We start from the raw sequence: 16,803 nt of genomic DNA, 5'->3' as shown, positions 1-16,803 counted from the left end.
AACTACTCTTGATCATATGACTTCAGAGAGCTCCTTTTTGTGAGGCATGGTTCACATCAGATAATGCTTTTTATGAGCAGCAATCTTACTGTTTGCATGTCTTTTATCAACCAAAATAGCTCCAAACCACACCTCCAAACTCATTTCATTAATTGGACTCCAGGGGCTAGATTCATGTAGAATTAGGCATGCGTAGCGTATCTCAGATACACTACGCCACCGTAAGTTTGAGCCGCAAGTCCTGTATTCACAAAGAACTTGCACTGAAACTTACGGCGGCTCAGTGGACGTATCCCAGTGCGCATGCTCCGTAAATCAGCGTACACGCCCCTAGCGGCCAGCGTAAATATGCAGTTAAGATACGATGGCGTAGGAGACTTACGCCGGTCGTATCTTAGCAACATTTAAGCGTATCTCAGATTGAGCATACGCTTAAAGTTGCGACGGCGGGGATTCGGACTTACGACGGCGTATCTACTGATACACTCATCGTAAGTCTACCTGAATCTAGCCCCAGGTGTGCAAACTACTGCCTCCAATTAGCTTCTGTTGAAGTAACTAGTCTATGGGTTCAATTACTTTTTACTCCAGCACTGTGAATGTTTAATGGTTGTGTTCAATAAAGACACAAGGAACTAGAATTGTTTGTGTGTTATTAGCTTAGGCACATTGTGTTTGTCTATCATTGTGACACCAGATGTATGAGTTTACAGAAAGCAGACAAACAAATTTAACACTGACAGGGGTGCTTACAATGATTTTTTTTATGTTAAGTAAAACCATTATGCCAAAAGGAAAACAAACTGTTTGTTGTAACTGATTATAAAGTATGAGCTGGGATTTGGCTTCAATATGTTAGTGTATTTAAATCTGATAGTACATTTAACACCCCCCCTCCCTACTTACAACGCTGCTGTGCCCCCTGTACTCCTTCATCCAGAGTGTCGAGCAATTTTCATTCCTACAGCCCGTGGTGGGAGGAAAGAAAATTGCATAATGTATGGCCTGCCTATAGGAACAAAAGCAGATCCTTCCCTTAATGGTAGCAAGGATACCAGTTAGTGACTGCCTTCCATTTATATTATCATCCAGTATCTGAGAGATAAGGAAAAAAGGCCACTTGTACTTGGGATAGACTCCAACAGTTTAGTCATATGCACATTAATAAACACAACATTTCAAGGGAATAACGTATTTACTACAACGTAGTATTAGGCAACAGTACCCTCAACTGTAAGTGGCTTGTCATCTGCTGAAAATAAAATACACCTCTCACATACATCTTTCAGACTGCATAGTTAATTTACTTCAAATATCTAGAATAGAGAAAAATATTGTATTTCAGTAACAGCATGTGGTTAATACCTGTAATAATAGTATTCATGAGCGAACTGGCTTGGGTTTTGATATGGAATAGATGCAAACCCAGTCTGAAATCCACAAACCCCGAATATAAAACCTGAACCTTATTAAAGTCTAAAGGCCAATTTACAACATTCTGCTAATAAAAGGGCATGGGTCACTGATATAAGAGACCCATGCCAATGTCATTTTTTTTACAAAAATACAGTTTAGAGGGGAGTGAGTCTTTAAACAAAGCTAAAAGAGCATCATAAAAATACAAGTTTCCTTGAAATAACATGTTTGGGGGATGCCCTATACTTGCACAGGATGTACTACAGCAAACGTGACATAAAAAAATATTGCAGCTAAATTACAGTTCTTTTAAAATAAAAGTGGTCCTGGGTACATATGGTCATAACATACTGTACAATATACACTCACTGGCCACTTTATAATGTACACCTGTTCAGCAGCTTGGTAACACAAATTGCTAATCAGCCAATCAAATGGCAGTACCTCAATGCATTTAGGCATCTAGACGTGGTGAAGACGACTTTCTGAAGTTCAAACCGAGCATCAGAATGGGGAAGAAAGCGGATTTAAGTGACTTTGAACAGATGGGCAGGTCTGAGTATTTAAAATCTACTGGGATTACAGAGAATGGTCCGAAAAGGAGAAAATATCCAGTGAGCGGCAGTTGTGTGGGCAAAAATGCCTTGTTAATGTCAGAGGAGAATGGGCAGACTAATTTGAGATGATAGAAAGGCAACAGTAACTCAAATAACCACTCGTTACAACCAAGGTATGCAGAATATCATCTCTGAATGCACAACACATTGAAACTTGAAGCAGATGGGGTACAGCAGAGGACCACACAGGGTACCACTCCTGTCAGCTAAGAACAAGAAACTGAGGCTAAAATTCTCACAGGCTCTCAAAAATTGGACAACAGAATATTGTAAAAACATTGCCTGGTCTGATGAGTCTCAATTTTAGCTGCAACATTCAGATGTTAGGGTCAGAATTTGGCATAAAAAACATGAAAGCTTGGATCCATCCTACCCTATAGCAACTGTTCAGGTGGTGGTGTAATGATGCGGGGGATATTTTCTTGGCACACTTTGGGTCCCTTAGTACCAATTGAGCATTGTTTAAATGCCACGGACTTCCTGAGTATTGTTGCTGACCATGTCCATCCCTTTATGACTACAGTGTGCCCATCTTCTGATGGCTCCTTCCAGCAAGATAATGTACCATCTCACAAAGCTCAAACCATCACAAACTGTTTTCTTGAACAAGACAATGAGGTCACTGTACTCCATGGGCCTCCGCAGTCACCAGATCACCAGATCCACAGTCACCAGATCTCAATCCAATAAAGCACCTTTGGGATGGGGTATAACGGGAAGATTTGCATTATGGATGTGCAGCCAAAAAAATCTGCAGCAACTGTGTGATGCTATCATGTCAATATGGATAAAAATCTCTAAAGGAATATTTTAAACACGCAGAATTAAGGCAGTTCTGAAGGCAAAAGGGGTTCCAACCCGGTCCTAGCAAAGTGTACCTAATAAAGTGGCCAGTGAGTTTATGTTCAGTGACATCATCTGTAATCCCCTGGCTGCTTTATTTAAACTCAGCTGCTGTTTGGGGAGATGTCATTTGCAGCAAGAGTCTGACAGGAGGGGATTGTTGTCCAAGGTTGTCATGTTTCCATTGGTGGGGCATTGTTCATAAAGACTGACAAGTGTTCTACGTTTCTGGATAAAGTTATTGGCATTGGATCTACAGGTGGGCCCTTTTTTGGTTTATAATTGTTCTCTGGTATCTGTGTGTTCATTTACATTGAATGAGTTACAAGGGGTAAGTTTTTGGTAGTCATTCATGTAGGCAGGGCATATATTTTTAGGCCCCCTGGTTCAGAGGGAGGGGGTGCATGCTTTATGCCCCTTTCTTTCCTGGAAAGCTACATGACTGGATAAGGATCTGGTATGTTTTTTTTTTTTACATGGGTCATCCTAAAGAATCAATAAAAGACCCCTATCTAGGATAAGGGTCTGATATGAGTTTTAGGGGGATGCCACTCCATTTTTGTTGTGTTTCTGTATGGGATACTCCTTAAAAATCCATACCAGACCATTATCTACTGTAGAATAAGGGCCTGGTATTCATCTTTAGGGGACCTCGTGCCATTTATTTATTTAAAAAATTTAGAAAATTACCACGCTATACCTAGTGAAATTATTATAATATAAAATAAACAAACAGAGCAGCAGCTCAAATGTGAGATATACACACAAATAATTGCAAAATATATAGGAAGGAGCTGCGCAAAAGAATACATTTTAAAATAAAAATAAATAGACCAAGTGCACAAAAATATTGACAATCTGTGTAACACTAAACATGTGACGAAAACAGTCCCTAAAAAATCATAGGAAAATGATCCAAAAGTCCATTTAGTAAAGGAAAACACCACTGAATGTTGTATGTGAATAAACAGTAGACTCTTGATAAACACCGCCAACAATGTGCACCGCCACCACATAGAATGCACGCTTAACAGAGGCAATATGAAAACAAGCCTTTATAGTAGTACACTGTCAGGATCCAGCCACAGCTCGCAGGGGGTAAACAGAAGGTGGATCAGGTAGGCTCAATGAGACAGGTTTGCACAAGTCAACCATCGATCAACGCCCCAAAAAAGAAAAACTCTCCATAGTGTAGTACTGATTAGCAAGAAGATTTATTTATATTAAAGGTTACACTTACAAGAAAGAAGATAAAGACTATCATAAAAGTATAGCCGACCAGCTTACAGACACCCGTCCGCTCACAAGAAACTCTGCAATGACGTCAGCACGCCAACCTCCCGACGTACGTTTCGTCACAAAATGAAATTGTTTTTGCCTCACTCTGAGGTTATATTGTGTTTAATGAGTAAGCTCACTCAGATTTGGATTGGAAGGATAAGTTGTAAAGTAGAACCATTGTGTTAGGGCTTATTTACACCTGCTTCAACTTCAACACACATTAAAGCGCCTACTGCTTCAACATTTTTTATGTGTTTTTTATACTTCAGTGATGCTTTGATTATGCTTTTTTGTTATCTTTATTAAAGCTTGGCGAATACACTGTGTGTGTTGATTTTCTCTTTGTTTTAAAGGGGCTCAGTAGAATGCCAGCTCAAGAGTACCCCCACTCAGCAGATCCCCAGCTCATAAATACCCCTGTTCAGCAGATCCCCAGCTCATTGGTACCCTCGTACAGCCCCCCTTACATCAGAGTCCACAAAGCCCTGCTTACATCAGAGACCACAAAGCCCCCCTTATATTAGAGTCCACAGAGAGCTCCTTACATCAGAGTACATAAGGCATCCCCTACATCAGAGTCTGCAGAGCGCAGTGTTTGCATTGTTTTTGTCCAACCCCATGTACATTATTCAGTCTGCTCGTGCCGCTCTTCTACAGTAAATGTAGTGTGGGCAGGCAGGAACCACTTAAAACAGTGGGAGGTTGTGCTGTATTTTTTTATTTTTTTGAGGCGTGGGGGAAAATAACAGTACTAGCGGCAAACCAACAGTATTTTTTTTTACATTTTTTATTTTAAATCAGAGTCCCCATATATTAGTGAAACCCCCTTAGAAGACCAACTGTTGATCCAAATTAGTCACAATGTCCGTGGACCTGCCAAAAGGATAGAAAGAAAATGGCAACAAAGAATCTATTACACTCTATTACATGAGTCGGACCCTGCCAGGAGTCTACCTGCTCAGTGGGGAATCTGTCCGCTTATCCCCACTGAGCAGGCAGATGGCTGGTCTGTGTCCGCTCTGCCGATGCAACACAGCCTGCTGTCTTTTAAGGGCAGTCGGGTGTAAATGAGCCCCTTGTCCATTCACACCCGACTGCCAACTGATTCAATCAGCTAGATGGATGGGGGACGGATCCCCATCTGTCTGTTTTTAGCATATCGTATCAGATTGAATGTCGGGGGTGTAAACAGACAAATGCCCGTTTACATCTGCTCTCCATAGAGCATAATAGAGGGTTCGATTGGGACTGCCTAAAAAACTGACAGGCAGATCTGACTGGTTTGGCCATGTGGCAGGGGCCTTACAAAAATGACGGTTATTATTTGTTACTCTTACGCAAATGTTGAGACATTCGCAAAGCAAATTTTTTATAAATATACTCCTATGTGTCTATAATACTATACATAATGATTAGGTGCATGGCAACTATATAGTGGCACTTTAAAAGCTAGCAGCTGGTGTTGCCATGGTTTTAGGGGAAGCACAAAAGTAGGTGTACAGGCAAAGACTATTTCCAGTTCAGAAATAGTTTCTAGTGTTCTGTGAATAAATCATGGCATTCAAACATCAATACTGATCAAAATATTTTGAAAATGTTAAAGGGATGAGTACAATTTAAAAAACTAAAATAAAAAAAAGAATATCCACTCTGCAACAATAATTGAGAGATATCTGTATACCTCTGTCCATCAGAAATCCCTCTAGACATTATTGGTGTGCCCAGAAATGGGCATAATTTCTAGATCAGTGGTTCTTACTCATATTACAGTCGGGTGCATGTGCTGAATCGAGAATGGGTCAGACAATAGAGAATAGTCTGTCTAGGCTCCATAATCACCTCATCACATGTGCCAGGCAATGTTCTATTGTTCTCTATAAATAGACCTTCTCTTAAGCTTGACATACATGCTGTGCATTGGGAAGCGTGAGTGCTGAGCTAGTAAATAACAAACATTTTTAATTAAAGCACCACACCACTGCTAAAAGTTACAAATACAACTTTAATCCATTAAAAATCAGGGGTACAATCCAAAAAGTATCCAACGTGTTTCAGGGGTCCAAGAGTGTTCTTTCTAGCCTTGATGAAGGGGGCACTCTTAGACCCCTGAACTCAGGGGTCCGTAGTAAGTGGTGTAGAATGCAGGGGTCAGTAGTAGGTGACAGAGTGCAGGGCTCAGTAGTAAGTGATGATGAGTGCAGGGGTCAGTAGTAAGTGATGCCGAGTTCAGGGGACAGTAGTAAGTGATGCTGAGTTTAGGGGACAGTAGTGACACTGAGTTCAAGGGTCAGTAGTAAGTGACGCTGAGTGAAGGGGTCAGAATTGACACAGTCCAGAGGTCAGTAGTAAGTAATGCAGAGTTTAAGGGTCAGTAGTGAGAAAATGCAGAGGTAAGCAGTAAATGACACAGAGTTCAGGGATCAGTAGTGATTGATTCAGTATTCAGGGGTCATTAGTAAGTGATGCAGAGTTCAGTAGTAAGTGAAGCAGAGTTCAGGGGTGAGTATTGAAGCAGCATTCAAGGACCAGTAGTAAGTGGTGCAGATTTTAAGGGTTAGCAGTGATGCAGAGTGTATGCACTATGAAGGAAGATGTAGGAGTGGCCTGGTGGAACCGTGCTTGGTTCCACCATATTATGTTCCCTTGCTTTGAGTTTAAAGACATCTGATAATCAGCACTGACCCTAAGGGTACTAATGACTTGAAACTATGCCAGATTGTGGGTTTTTTATTTACTGCAATCAGATGTGCCTTTTTTATGTTGCCAATGTTTAGAAGAACTACTTTATTGCTGAAAAAAATAAGAAATTTGCTTTTGGCTGGGAGTTTTCAACTCAAAATTTGTATGTAGAGTAGCAAGATGTTATGGATCTGAATGGGCTTTGGGGATATCATAGTATGAAGAAAGTGATCCCTGGATAGACCTGTATTCCTGTAGGCCTCTGACAGGGCAAAACTGATGCAGAAACCTGCTACAAGTCCACTCATGACACTTCACTGGTCAGCCCCTTGACTCTATCAGAATGAAAAGTTACGTAGGGGCTATAAAGCTGTGGAATATAGCTAGATTGTGCAAACTAAGTAAACCCAACAAAGTGGGGTAAAAAAATTGACATAAAAAAATAATTTTTTTAAATGTATATACTGGTACAAACATTTAAAAAAGGGGGAACATAATGAAGTAATTATTATAAATAATGATGGCTTACTTAAATATGGCAAATTTTAAAAATATATATAGCATATACAGTACATTTGCTACACAGGTCATATTGTAATTGAACATTTTTAAAAATTACCTTTCCTTTTCAATCTGCAGCATTGTAATTTTCTGTAAAATTCAATGCAATATGGCAACCTGGAGACTATCCAGAGGATATTGATTTTTTTTTTATCATCAAAAGTGGAGTTATTGCTTACATTTTGAATACGGGTTTACTAAAAATTTTATTCTGAAAAAAATACTTTTCATTTATAGATGAATGTAGAGAGGGGCTCAAGCTGTTAAACTGGCAGCTTAGTTCTACAGATTACATAGGGAGAATGTGGCTGTCCCAGTGTAATCATCAGAACTCCATGACAGCTGGATGCTGTGCTTCGTTTACCGGGAGCATACAATGCTTTTCCTACAGAGTGGGCAGCTATAAGGTTGACATCAGAGTGCTGCTGATTACACAGGAAGATTCACACTCTCCCTGTGTAATCTGCCTGACTGAGCTATAAATTTGACAGCCCAGTCATGCATAGTGCAGGAGATAGCTGGTCAGAGACAGAAAGCTCCTGCCTGAGTTGCGCTCCCTGCAGCAATGCGCCCAATGCCTCTTCTGCCTCAGCTCGGCTTTGCACACCCCTGAAGCTGGCTTACTTTGGGGGGAAAAAGGTATTGGGCAATGTTTTCTGTTTGATCAGTACCCATGACCATTAGCTGCTGAAATCTAAAATGCTACTTAGACCTTAGACTGAAAACAGCAAGACGCAATAAATGTTGTCTCATGTCTATGGGTAGCTTAAGTCATTTACAAAGTAATAAAACATCCCACATCAGCGCAAATAGAACCAACCACTGTAGCTTTCATCCTAGTCTCTCCTGCACCCCCAAATTAGTACAATTACACTATCAACAATGTCGTTTTATAAAAATGTCATATAAAGTGGCTACAATGATTAAATCATACTGGACTCACCAGCAAAGTTCTTTGTGAAGACCAAGGTGACAAGGAGTATAGGGATGAGGACTGTGCCAATGGTGACCACTCGATCAAAAGGAAGTTCCAGCTTTAGCTGAACCATGAGAGCTGCCAGGGACCCAATCTTATCATCCTGCTGCCCTGGCAGGATCAGTTCTTTCAGTTTCTCTCCAGCTAGCAAAGCAGTAGCCATGTCTGTATGGTTATCAATGATATGTTGCATAAGCGTTTGTGATTACAGTTGGAGCTTTGCCTCCTTAGCTTTTATGTACTGTCACCATCTACTGGGATGACCGTTGCTGGTCCAAAGAATAAGTCAAGTCTGCATAAAAAAGAACATGCTAAGAAGGAGGTGCTTTAAGCTATCCAAATCATTTCAAACATTTAGACAAAACATACATAATCACGTGCGCATTACAAATGTATCTAATTATATGCTCAAAAACAATATAAACTTTATGAACAAAATGGGAAAAACATAACATTTAGGACTAATTTGTGTGAAAGGAAAACACGTAATAATGAACATTTCTGTCACTAAAGGAAAATCTGCATTCAGCTGCAGTGCCACAGAAACACAAAAATTAAAATATTTGTATAGATACAAGCCATGTATATATATATATATATATATATATATATATATATATATATATATATATATATATATATATATACCGGTATATAGTAATTTTTACCTGCTGGGTGTCCCCTGAGTTCCACAAAGGCGATAAGCACAACAAACTGCCATCTACAGATTTTAAGCTGTCTGAAAACTTACATTGCATGTCCCTGAAAGCCGGTAAACCATTGGATGAGTATGAATGAGAGGAGAATGTCATTCGCCTTGAAAACCTGTACCCAATGCTACAAAATAGCTGGAATATTCTATTCACTCTATCTTGCTGCATCAAAATGAAAAGCAGCAAGGCTTTGCTCCTGGCTGAAGAATTCTAAGTATATTGGTGTTAATGTCAGCCATATGACAAGAGAAGCTTAGATACATAGCGTTTCCATTTACTGCAGGCTACAGAATGGAGGCGGGGTCTCCAGCATTACAGGCTTCACTGCTCTATGCAACAATATGTGTTCGCATCTCTTCCTCCTGGAGACACAAGCAGATAGGCTGCTGCATTCATATTGCACTAAGGGTTTAGCTTTTTTTCTTTTGTAACCTCAGATGTGAACAGCTAGTCAAAAAAAAAGGGTTACCAGTTTATTATTAAATGTTCTTTTGTAATTATGAATTCTCGTACACATTTCAAATCTATTTATAATTTTGGTGCACACAGTAACTTCATAATGCACATCTGCTCTATTTAATGTGGTGTGATGTTTATTAAAACATCTTAACATTACCACTGTTAAGCAGGACAATGTCATGTTATATTGTGCAATAAAATATTTATTATATCTACAAAAAAAATAACATTTTATCCTCTAGTCATTGTCTGAACATAGTGGGCAAGTTTTGGCTTTAAAGTGGAATTCTGTAGTGCTAAAACTGCTCCCTTCCTCCTTCTAACACCTATACTATCTACCCTGGGAAAGAAAGATGCTGACACTTATCTATTCACAGGCCACTCTGATCCAGTCACATGATCTCTCCAGTGTCAGCTAGCACCAGCTACAGGGAAGAGGAGAGAGCGCTCCGACAATGGCTGGAATGCCAGAGCGACGTCACCCATAGGCTAACTGTGGGCCATCCATTGTCAGCGCTTACTCCCCTCCCCTTAAAGCGGGGGTTCACCCTTAGAGGGCACTTTTTCCCCTTAGATTCCTGCTCGTTTTCTCTAGGGGAATCGGCTATTCGTATTAAAATATGTGCAGTACTTACCCGTTTTCAAGCTGCATCTTCTTCCGTCGCTTCCGGGTATGGGCCTCGGGAATGGGCGTTCCTTCTTGATTGACAGTCTTCCGAGAGGCTTCCGACGGTCGCATCCATCGCGTCACGATTTTCCGAAAGAAGCCGAACGTCGGTGCGCAGGCGCAGTATAGAGCCGCACCGACGTTCGGCTTCTTTCGGCTACGAGTGACCCGATGGATGCGACCGTCAGAAGCCTCTCGGAAGAATGTCAATCAAGAAGGAACGCCCGCTCCCGAAGACCCATACCCGGAAGCGACGGAAGAAGATGCAGCTCGAAAACGGGTAAGTACGGCTCATATTTTAATACAAATAGCCGATTCCCCTAGACCGAACGAGCAGGAATCTAGGGGAAGAAAATTTTTTTTTTTAGAAATGGGTGAACTCCCGCTTTAAGCGGTGGCTAGCTGATACAGGCAAGCTGATCACGTGACTGGATCCGAGTTGTCTAAGAATAGGTAAGTATATGCATCTTTGTTCTACAGGGTAGTTTAAGTGGTTATAAAGCCTTGTTTTTGTTTATAAAAATAACAAACATGCCTATACTTACCTGATCTGTGCAATAGTTTTGCACAGAGCAGCCCTGATTCTCTTCTTCTGGGTTCCCCTGGCCCCTCATCTTCATCTGGTGCCCCCAGGGAAAGCGGCTTTCCCCTGGGGGCACCCGTGTGTGCTCGCTCTGGAGTCCCACTGTTGTGTTCCTTAACACAGACAGCGGAACTCGGATTTGATTGACAGCAACGGTAGCCAATCACTCCTGCTGCTATCAATCTTTCCAAAGAGGAGAGACACTGCGGCGGGAGCACTTTGCTGGATTGGATGGGCTCAGGTAAGGAATGGGGGGGGGGGGGGGGGGGGCTGCAGCACATAGAATGCATTAAGATAAAAAGGTTTTAGAACCACCTAAATATAGGTGATAGGTGGGTGGAAGCAGTTTTAAGATTAGATCCTTTTATCCTAGAATTCCACTTTAAATAAAACATCAGGAAAAAGAGCTAACAGTTGAGAACGAGAACAAAAATCCTGTTATGGAATATATTAATTGATTCACTTGGGGCATATTCACACATTGCTTGGTGGTGAATCAATCACTGCCATTTAAAACACATATAAACACAAAAAAATTGTGGGCCTGATTCACAAAAGAGATACGATGGCGTATCTCCTGATACGCCGTCGTATCTCTGTGGCCGTGTACAGACGGCCAAACATGTACGATGAAAGCGGTCCGCCGGACCGTTTTCACCGTACATGTCTGGCCGGGGATTTCTGTACGATGGCTGTACTAACCTATTGTACAGAAATCCGCGCGTAAACAATACGCGGGGCGTGTCCGCGGCGTCGCGGCGACGTGGGCAGGCCTGCCAGTTAAATGCTTCCACGCATGCGTCGAAGTCATTCGACGCATGCGAGGGATGGCGGGCACTCGGACATGTACGGTAGGTCTGTACAGACGACCGAACATGTCCGAGCGGGCAGGATTCCAGCGGACTGTTTTAAAACAAGTCCAGGAATATTTGCCCGCTGGGAAAAGGCCCGGCGGGCAAATGTTTGCTGGAATCCTGCACGCTCGGGCCTACACACGACCGAACATGTCTGCTGAAACTGGCCCACGGACCAGTTTCAGCAGACATGTTTGGTCGTGTGTACGGGGCCTGAGAGTATCTATGTGGCTGATTCATAGAATCAGTTACGCATAGAAAGCCCTAAGATCCGACAGGTGTAATTGACTTACACCGTCGGATCTTAGGATGCAATACTTCGGCCGCCGCTGGGTGGAGTTCAAGTCGTTTTCCAGCGTCGGCTATGCAAATTTTACGGCGATCCACGAAGGTACGCACGCTCGTTACGTCTTCGCTAGTCGGTTTTTCCCGTCGCAAAGTTAGGCCTGCTTTTTCATGGCTTAACTTTAGACGAGCCATGTTAAAGATGGCCGTCGTTCCCGGGTCGAATTCCAAATTTTTTTTTTTTTGCGTAAGACGTCTGGGAATACGAAAGTACGTCACGCACGTCGCCATTCAAAAAACGCGCCGTAATTTCACGCAATGCTTGTCGGGAAATTTCCTAACGGAGCATGCGCAGAACGTTCGGCATGGGAACGCGCCTAATTTAAATGGTACACGCCCCATTTGAATTAGGCGGGCTTGCGCCGGACATCTTTACGTTACTCCGCTGCAAGTTTATACTCAAGTGCTTTGTGAATCAAGCACTTACGAGGAAAACTTGTGGCGGTGTAACTTAAAGACGATACGTTACGGCGCCGCAGTTCTCTCTGAATCTGGCCCTGTGCGCTTAGTGCAAAAGGAGGTAACGCAGCAACCTACATTCTGGACACAAAGAAATTACAAAAATAAATTATCTAGAAAGGCGCGCAAAACAAATATCTCTGTAATGATCAAAACAAAAATGTGTGTGTAAAAAAATAAGGTCAATTGATATTAAATGATAATAAAACAATGTGCATCAAACAAATGGTAGTCCCATACCATATAATTCACTTTTGCATAACAAAGATGTAAACTTCAAAGATAAATATATAAAAGTCCAAATGTGAAATCTTGAAAATGTGTTTTGCCTGTGTTACTCTAATGCCGCGTACACACACTCACGAATTTCTGACAACAAATGTTTGATGGGAGCTTTTTGTCGGAAATTCCGACCGTGTGTAGGCCCCATCGGACATTTTCTGTCTGAGTTTCGGACAACAAAAATTTGAGAGCTGGTTCTCAAATTTTCCGACAACAAAATTCGCTCTCATAAATTCCGAGCGTGTGTAGACAATTCCGATGCACAAAATTCCACGCATGCTCTGAATCAAGTATGAGACGTAAGCGATCGGTCTGGTAAAACTAACGTTCGTAATGGAGATAGCACATTCGTCACGCTGTAACGAACTGAAAAGCATGAAAATGAAAAACGTGAATCGTCTCACACCAAACTTCTACTAACACGAGATTAGCAGAAGGAACCCAAAGGGTGGCGCAATTGGTATGGAACTTCCGTTTTATTGTGCCATAGTACGTGCTGTACGTGACCGCCTTCTTGACATTCGCAATTTCCATCAACATTTGCACGACCGTGTGTATGCAAGACAAGTTTGAGTCAACATCCGTCTGAAAATTATCCACGGTTTTGTTGTCGGAATGTACGATCGTGTGTATGCGGCATAACTTTTGTGAGTATATATACTTTTAAAAAACCATGTGCTTTTAGCATACTAGTCTATGTTTTTTTTGTTGAGGCGGTAAGCAGACCACGCACAGCATCTTCCTGTCCAGCTGGCTTCTCAGCCTTGCGAGGTGAAGCGCACGCTGCAGACCTCTCCAGCGCGGACATCGCTCTTTAATCGATCGGTTTCAACGACCCCTTTTTGATCACAAGCTCAAAGCCTCTTAAACCTTTTAATTAAAACTTTATTATGCCATGGCGGTATCTCTCTGTTTTTTTACCCTTATGACGCTCTAACCAGCTGACCCACAGGAACTTCAGGTGTCCACACTTTGTCCATGGTGACAACAAGCTGTATTTGACCTCTTTTTAGCGAAATAGGTCAACTTTTTGCGGTAAGGGGCCATCCTCTTTATGCACTATTGGGTGATTTAGATCGGTGAAGGTGGAATCCTGCTTGTATCTTATCACATGCACAGTGATAAGCAAGGAACAAACGAACACTTGCTATTCAGTTTATGGACATTTTGCTTTTTTCTTTGTGTTCACAATTTTTCTCTATATACTCATTATACGGATGAGATTACTATCTTTGCACTATTGCACTTTTTTAACCAGGCAATTTATTGCACATGCACTTAATTGTGATTGTACATTGTTATTGTATTTTTGGATTTTCACTTATGTTTATTAGCACCCCCTATCCACTTTTCCACATTTACATTCATCTTTGAATTTTTTTGAGGAGCAGCTTTCTCATTTTTGATATATTTATTTAATTTATATTATTTTTGGTGCAAGATCCTTACCCCAAAGGGTTAATACTGCCCGCAATGCACCTCTATAGAGGCGCATTGCCGGTGGTATTGCCGCGGTTTCCCATTGTTTTCAATGGGAAGGAGCGGTGAAGGAGCGGTATACATGCCGCTCCTCTCACCGCTCCAAAGATGCTGCTGACAGGAGATTTTTTTGGCTCCCGCCAGCGCATCGCCTCAGTGTGAAAGCCCTCGGGCTTTCACATTGAGTCTGCAGTGAAGGAGTTTTTCAGGCGGGATAGCAGCGCTATTTTTAGCGCTGTACCGCCTGAAAAACTCCTCAATGTGAAAGGGGCCTTAGACAATAAAGTTACTCTAATGCCTTGTACACACGATTGGAATATCCGATGGAAAAAGTCAGACAGAATTGTTTCATCGGATATTCCAACCATGTGTATGCCCCATCGGAAATTCTGACGGAGTTAGAAAGAGAACATGCTCTCTTTTTTTCAGACAGAAAAAAATTCTATAGTAAATTCTGTTAGTCTGTATGGCACTCCGACGGAGAGAAAAACATGCATGCTCAGAATCAAGTACGAGACGGGAGCGCTCGGACTGGTAAAACTAGTGCTCGTAATGGAGATAGCACATTCGTCCAGATGCTAATTATTGCATTGTTTAATGCAGGGGTCTCCAAACTGTGGCACTTTGATAACCTTTATTTGGCCCTTGGGGCACAATTCCTCCCACTGACACCAACAATGGGACACTCTTCCTCCCACTGATATGAGGCACTATTCCTCCCACTGAAGACACCAACAATGGGGCACTGTATCTTACACCAATGATGGGATACTATTCCTCCTTCTAATGGGGGGGGGGACTCCTCCTCCTATTGACCACCAAACCTGAGGCCATATGTATTCTCACTGATGCTGGGCCCATGACATTTCCTGTCCCTACTGGCCACAATCCGGCCCTCCTAAAGTCTAAAGGACAATAAAGTGGCCCTTTGTTTGAAAAATTTGGAGACCCCTGGTTTAATGCAGTGCATTCTTTTCTTCTTTATAATGCTAGAATAATGAAGTTTTTTTTCTGCTGATATTCACACAGAGTTCTGACAAACTTATTTCTTTATTGTTTCTTGTGATCTCATGAATATTCGTATTTGATTTTAAAGCTAGATCCCCATAATAATGGTTTTATTTTTTTTTTTTTTTTACTTGATTTTAATCAAGAGCTCCTTTTTTTGGGGGGGTTTTAAGATTTTCTCGTGATCTCCATTTTTTTTTTGGTCAAGTTACCACAATATCATTATTATCTTGTATTTTTTTCCCTCAAGGAGGTTGGTTGGTGTCCCTTGTTAATTTGACATTGTATTTTTGAAATGTACCTGCCTACTCACAAACTGTCCTATTTGAAGAAAAACACATAGGCAAGTATTTTAAGTACGGTAAATTGATTGATTGGTTTGCGCAAAAGTTAGAGCGCCTACAAAATAGGTTATTGATTTATGGCATTTTAATAATTTTTTTACTAGTAATTTGCGGGGACAGATTGGACACTTTTTTTAAACCATTGACATTCAGTTCAAATAGCCACTGATTACTGTATACATGTCACTGGCAGGGAAGGGGTTAACACTAGGGGGCAATCAAGGGGTTAAATGTGTTTCCTCTATGAGTTCTAACTGTGGGAGGATGGGCCTGACTGGGGGAGGAGACCGATCGGTTTTCCTATATAATAGGAACACACGATCTGTCTCCTCTCCCCTGACAAGACGTGGATTTGTGCGTTTACCACGTTCCTGCTCTGTTACAAGCGATCGCGAATGCCCGGCGGATATTGCAGCGACTGGACGCGCGCATCAGCTCCTCAGTGACGCGGCCGGCGTACCTGCCCCCTATACCCCTTAAAGCGGCCGCCACACAGTTACGGCGATTCGCGCAGTGGAGCCATTCTGCCGCTGTCAAATAACACTGGGCAGTCATGGTGCATGTCGCGCACTGCATTTTTACATTCCTATAAGACCATGTCTACAAATGAATGCCCCCACCCCTAAATACAATAATACTCTGCCTACATACAAAAAAGTGTCTCTACATTTTTTTTATGGAATGTTGGCAAGTACAGTATGTGCAGCAGAAGTTACACTGTATTCTGTACTCTTGCTGTGATCCTGGTATTGGTGCCGGCAGTGCAGTGGATGTTCAATTTGGTGTTGTTCATTAGAGAACTTGATGATAAGCTGTCTTTGATTGGGTGGTTGTCGATATGCTAGTAGTGGTGGTTTTGGGAATATTTCTTAAAGTCTCTTAACTTCATGCAGTAGAGGCTGGAACTCTTTTGCAATCTTTCTTAGAGCTTCTAGGCATGGATTTTCCAATTTCACATGAACTTCAACAATTTCCACCCCACAATACAATTTTAATGAAACTACTCCCATAACAACATGGATAAACTTTGACATCACAGTGCACATTGCAACATGCTGGAAAAAATATATAAATGTGCATACATGGGTGTGAATGCACCCTGCAGTACTCCTCTCACTAGGTACTTACACTGGTGATTCCGGTAGTCACTAGGCATCAGCTAAGCAATATTCCTTTACCAAAACTTTATGAAGCATGTTCTGGTGTCAGCCTGTGCTATAAACTGGCCCATCATCTC

General features: G+C 41.7%; 1 protein-coding gene across 3 annotated transcripts in view; it reads right to left on the bottom strand.

The window, feature by feature from the left end:
- PANX2 (pannexin 2) overlaps window positions 1–16,803 on the bottom strand; it is a 70,681-nt gene that overhangs the window by 33,766 nt on the left and 20,112 nt on the right. The window contains exons 1-2 of one of the 3 annotated variants that reach the window (XM_040343674.1): window positions 9,042–9,646; window positions 8,341–8,665 (exon numbers count right to left, since the gene is read on the bottom strand). In XM_040343674.1, coding sequence (XP_040199608.1) covers window positions 8,341–8,566 — 226 coding nt within the window. In that variant the 5' untranslated portion in view covers window positions 8,567–8,665; window positions 9,042–9,646. Of the gene's footprint in view, window positions 1–8,340; window positions 8,666–9,041; window positions 9,647–16,803 lie in introns of those variants that run through there. The other 2 variants (XM_040343675.1, XM_040343676.1) reach the window with 2 other exon arrangements.

Source organism: Rana temporaria, chromosome 3 (genome assembly GCF_905171775.1).
Source record: "Rana temporaria chromosome 3, aRanTem1.1, whole genome shotgun sequence".
Lineage (NCBI taxonomy): Eukaryota > Metazoa > Chordata > Amphibia > Anura > Ranidae > Rana > Rana temporaria.
The sequence above is the reverse complement of the archived record's forward strand: the minus strand, read 5'-3'. Positions and strand labels throughout refer to the sequence as shown.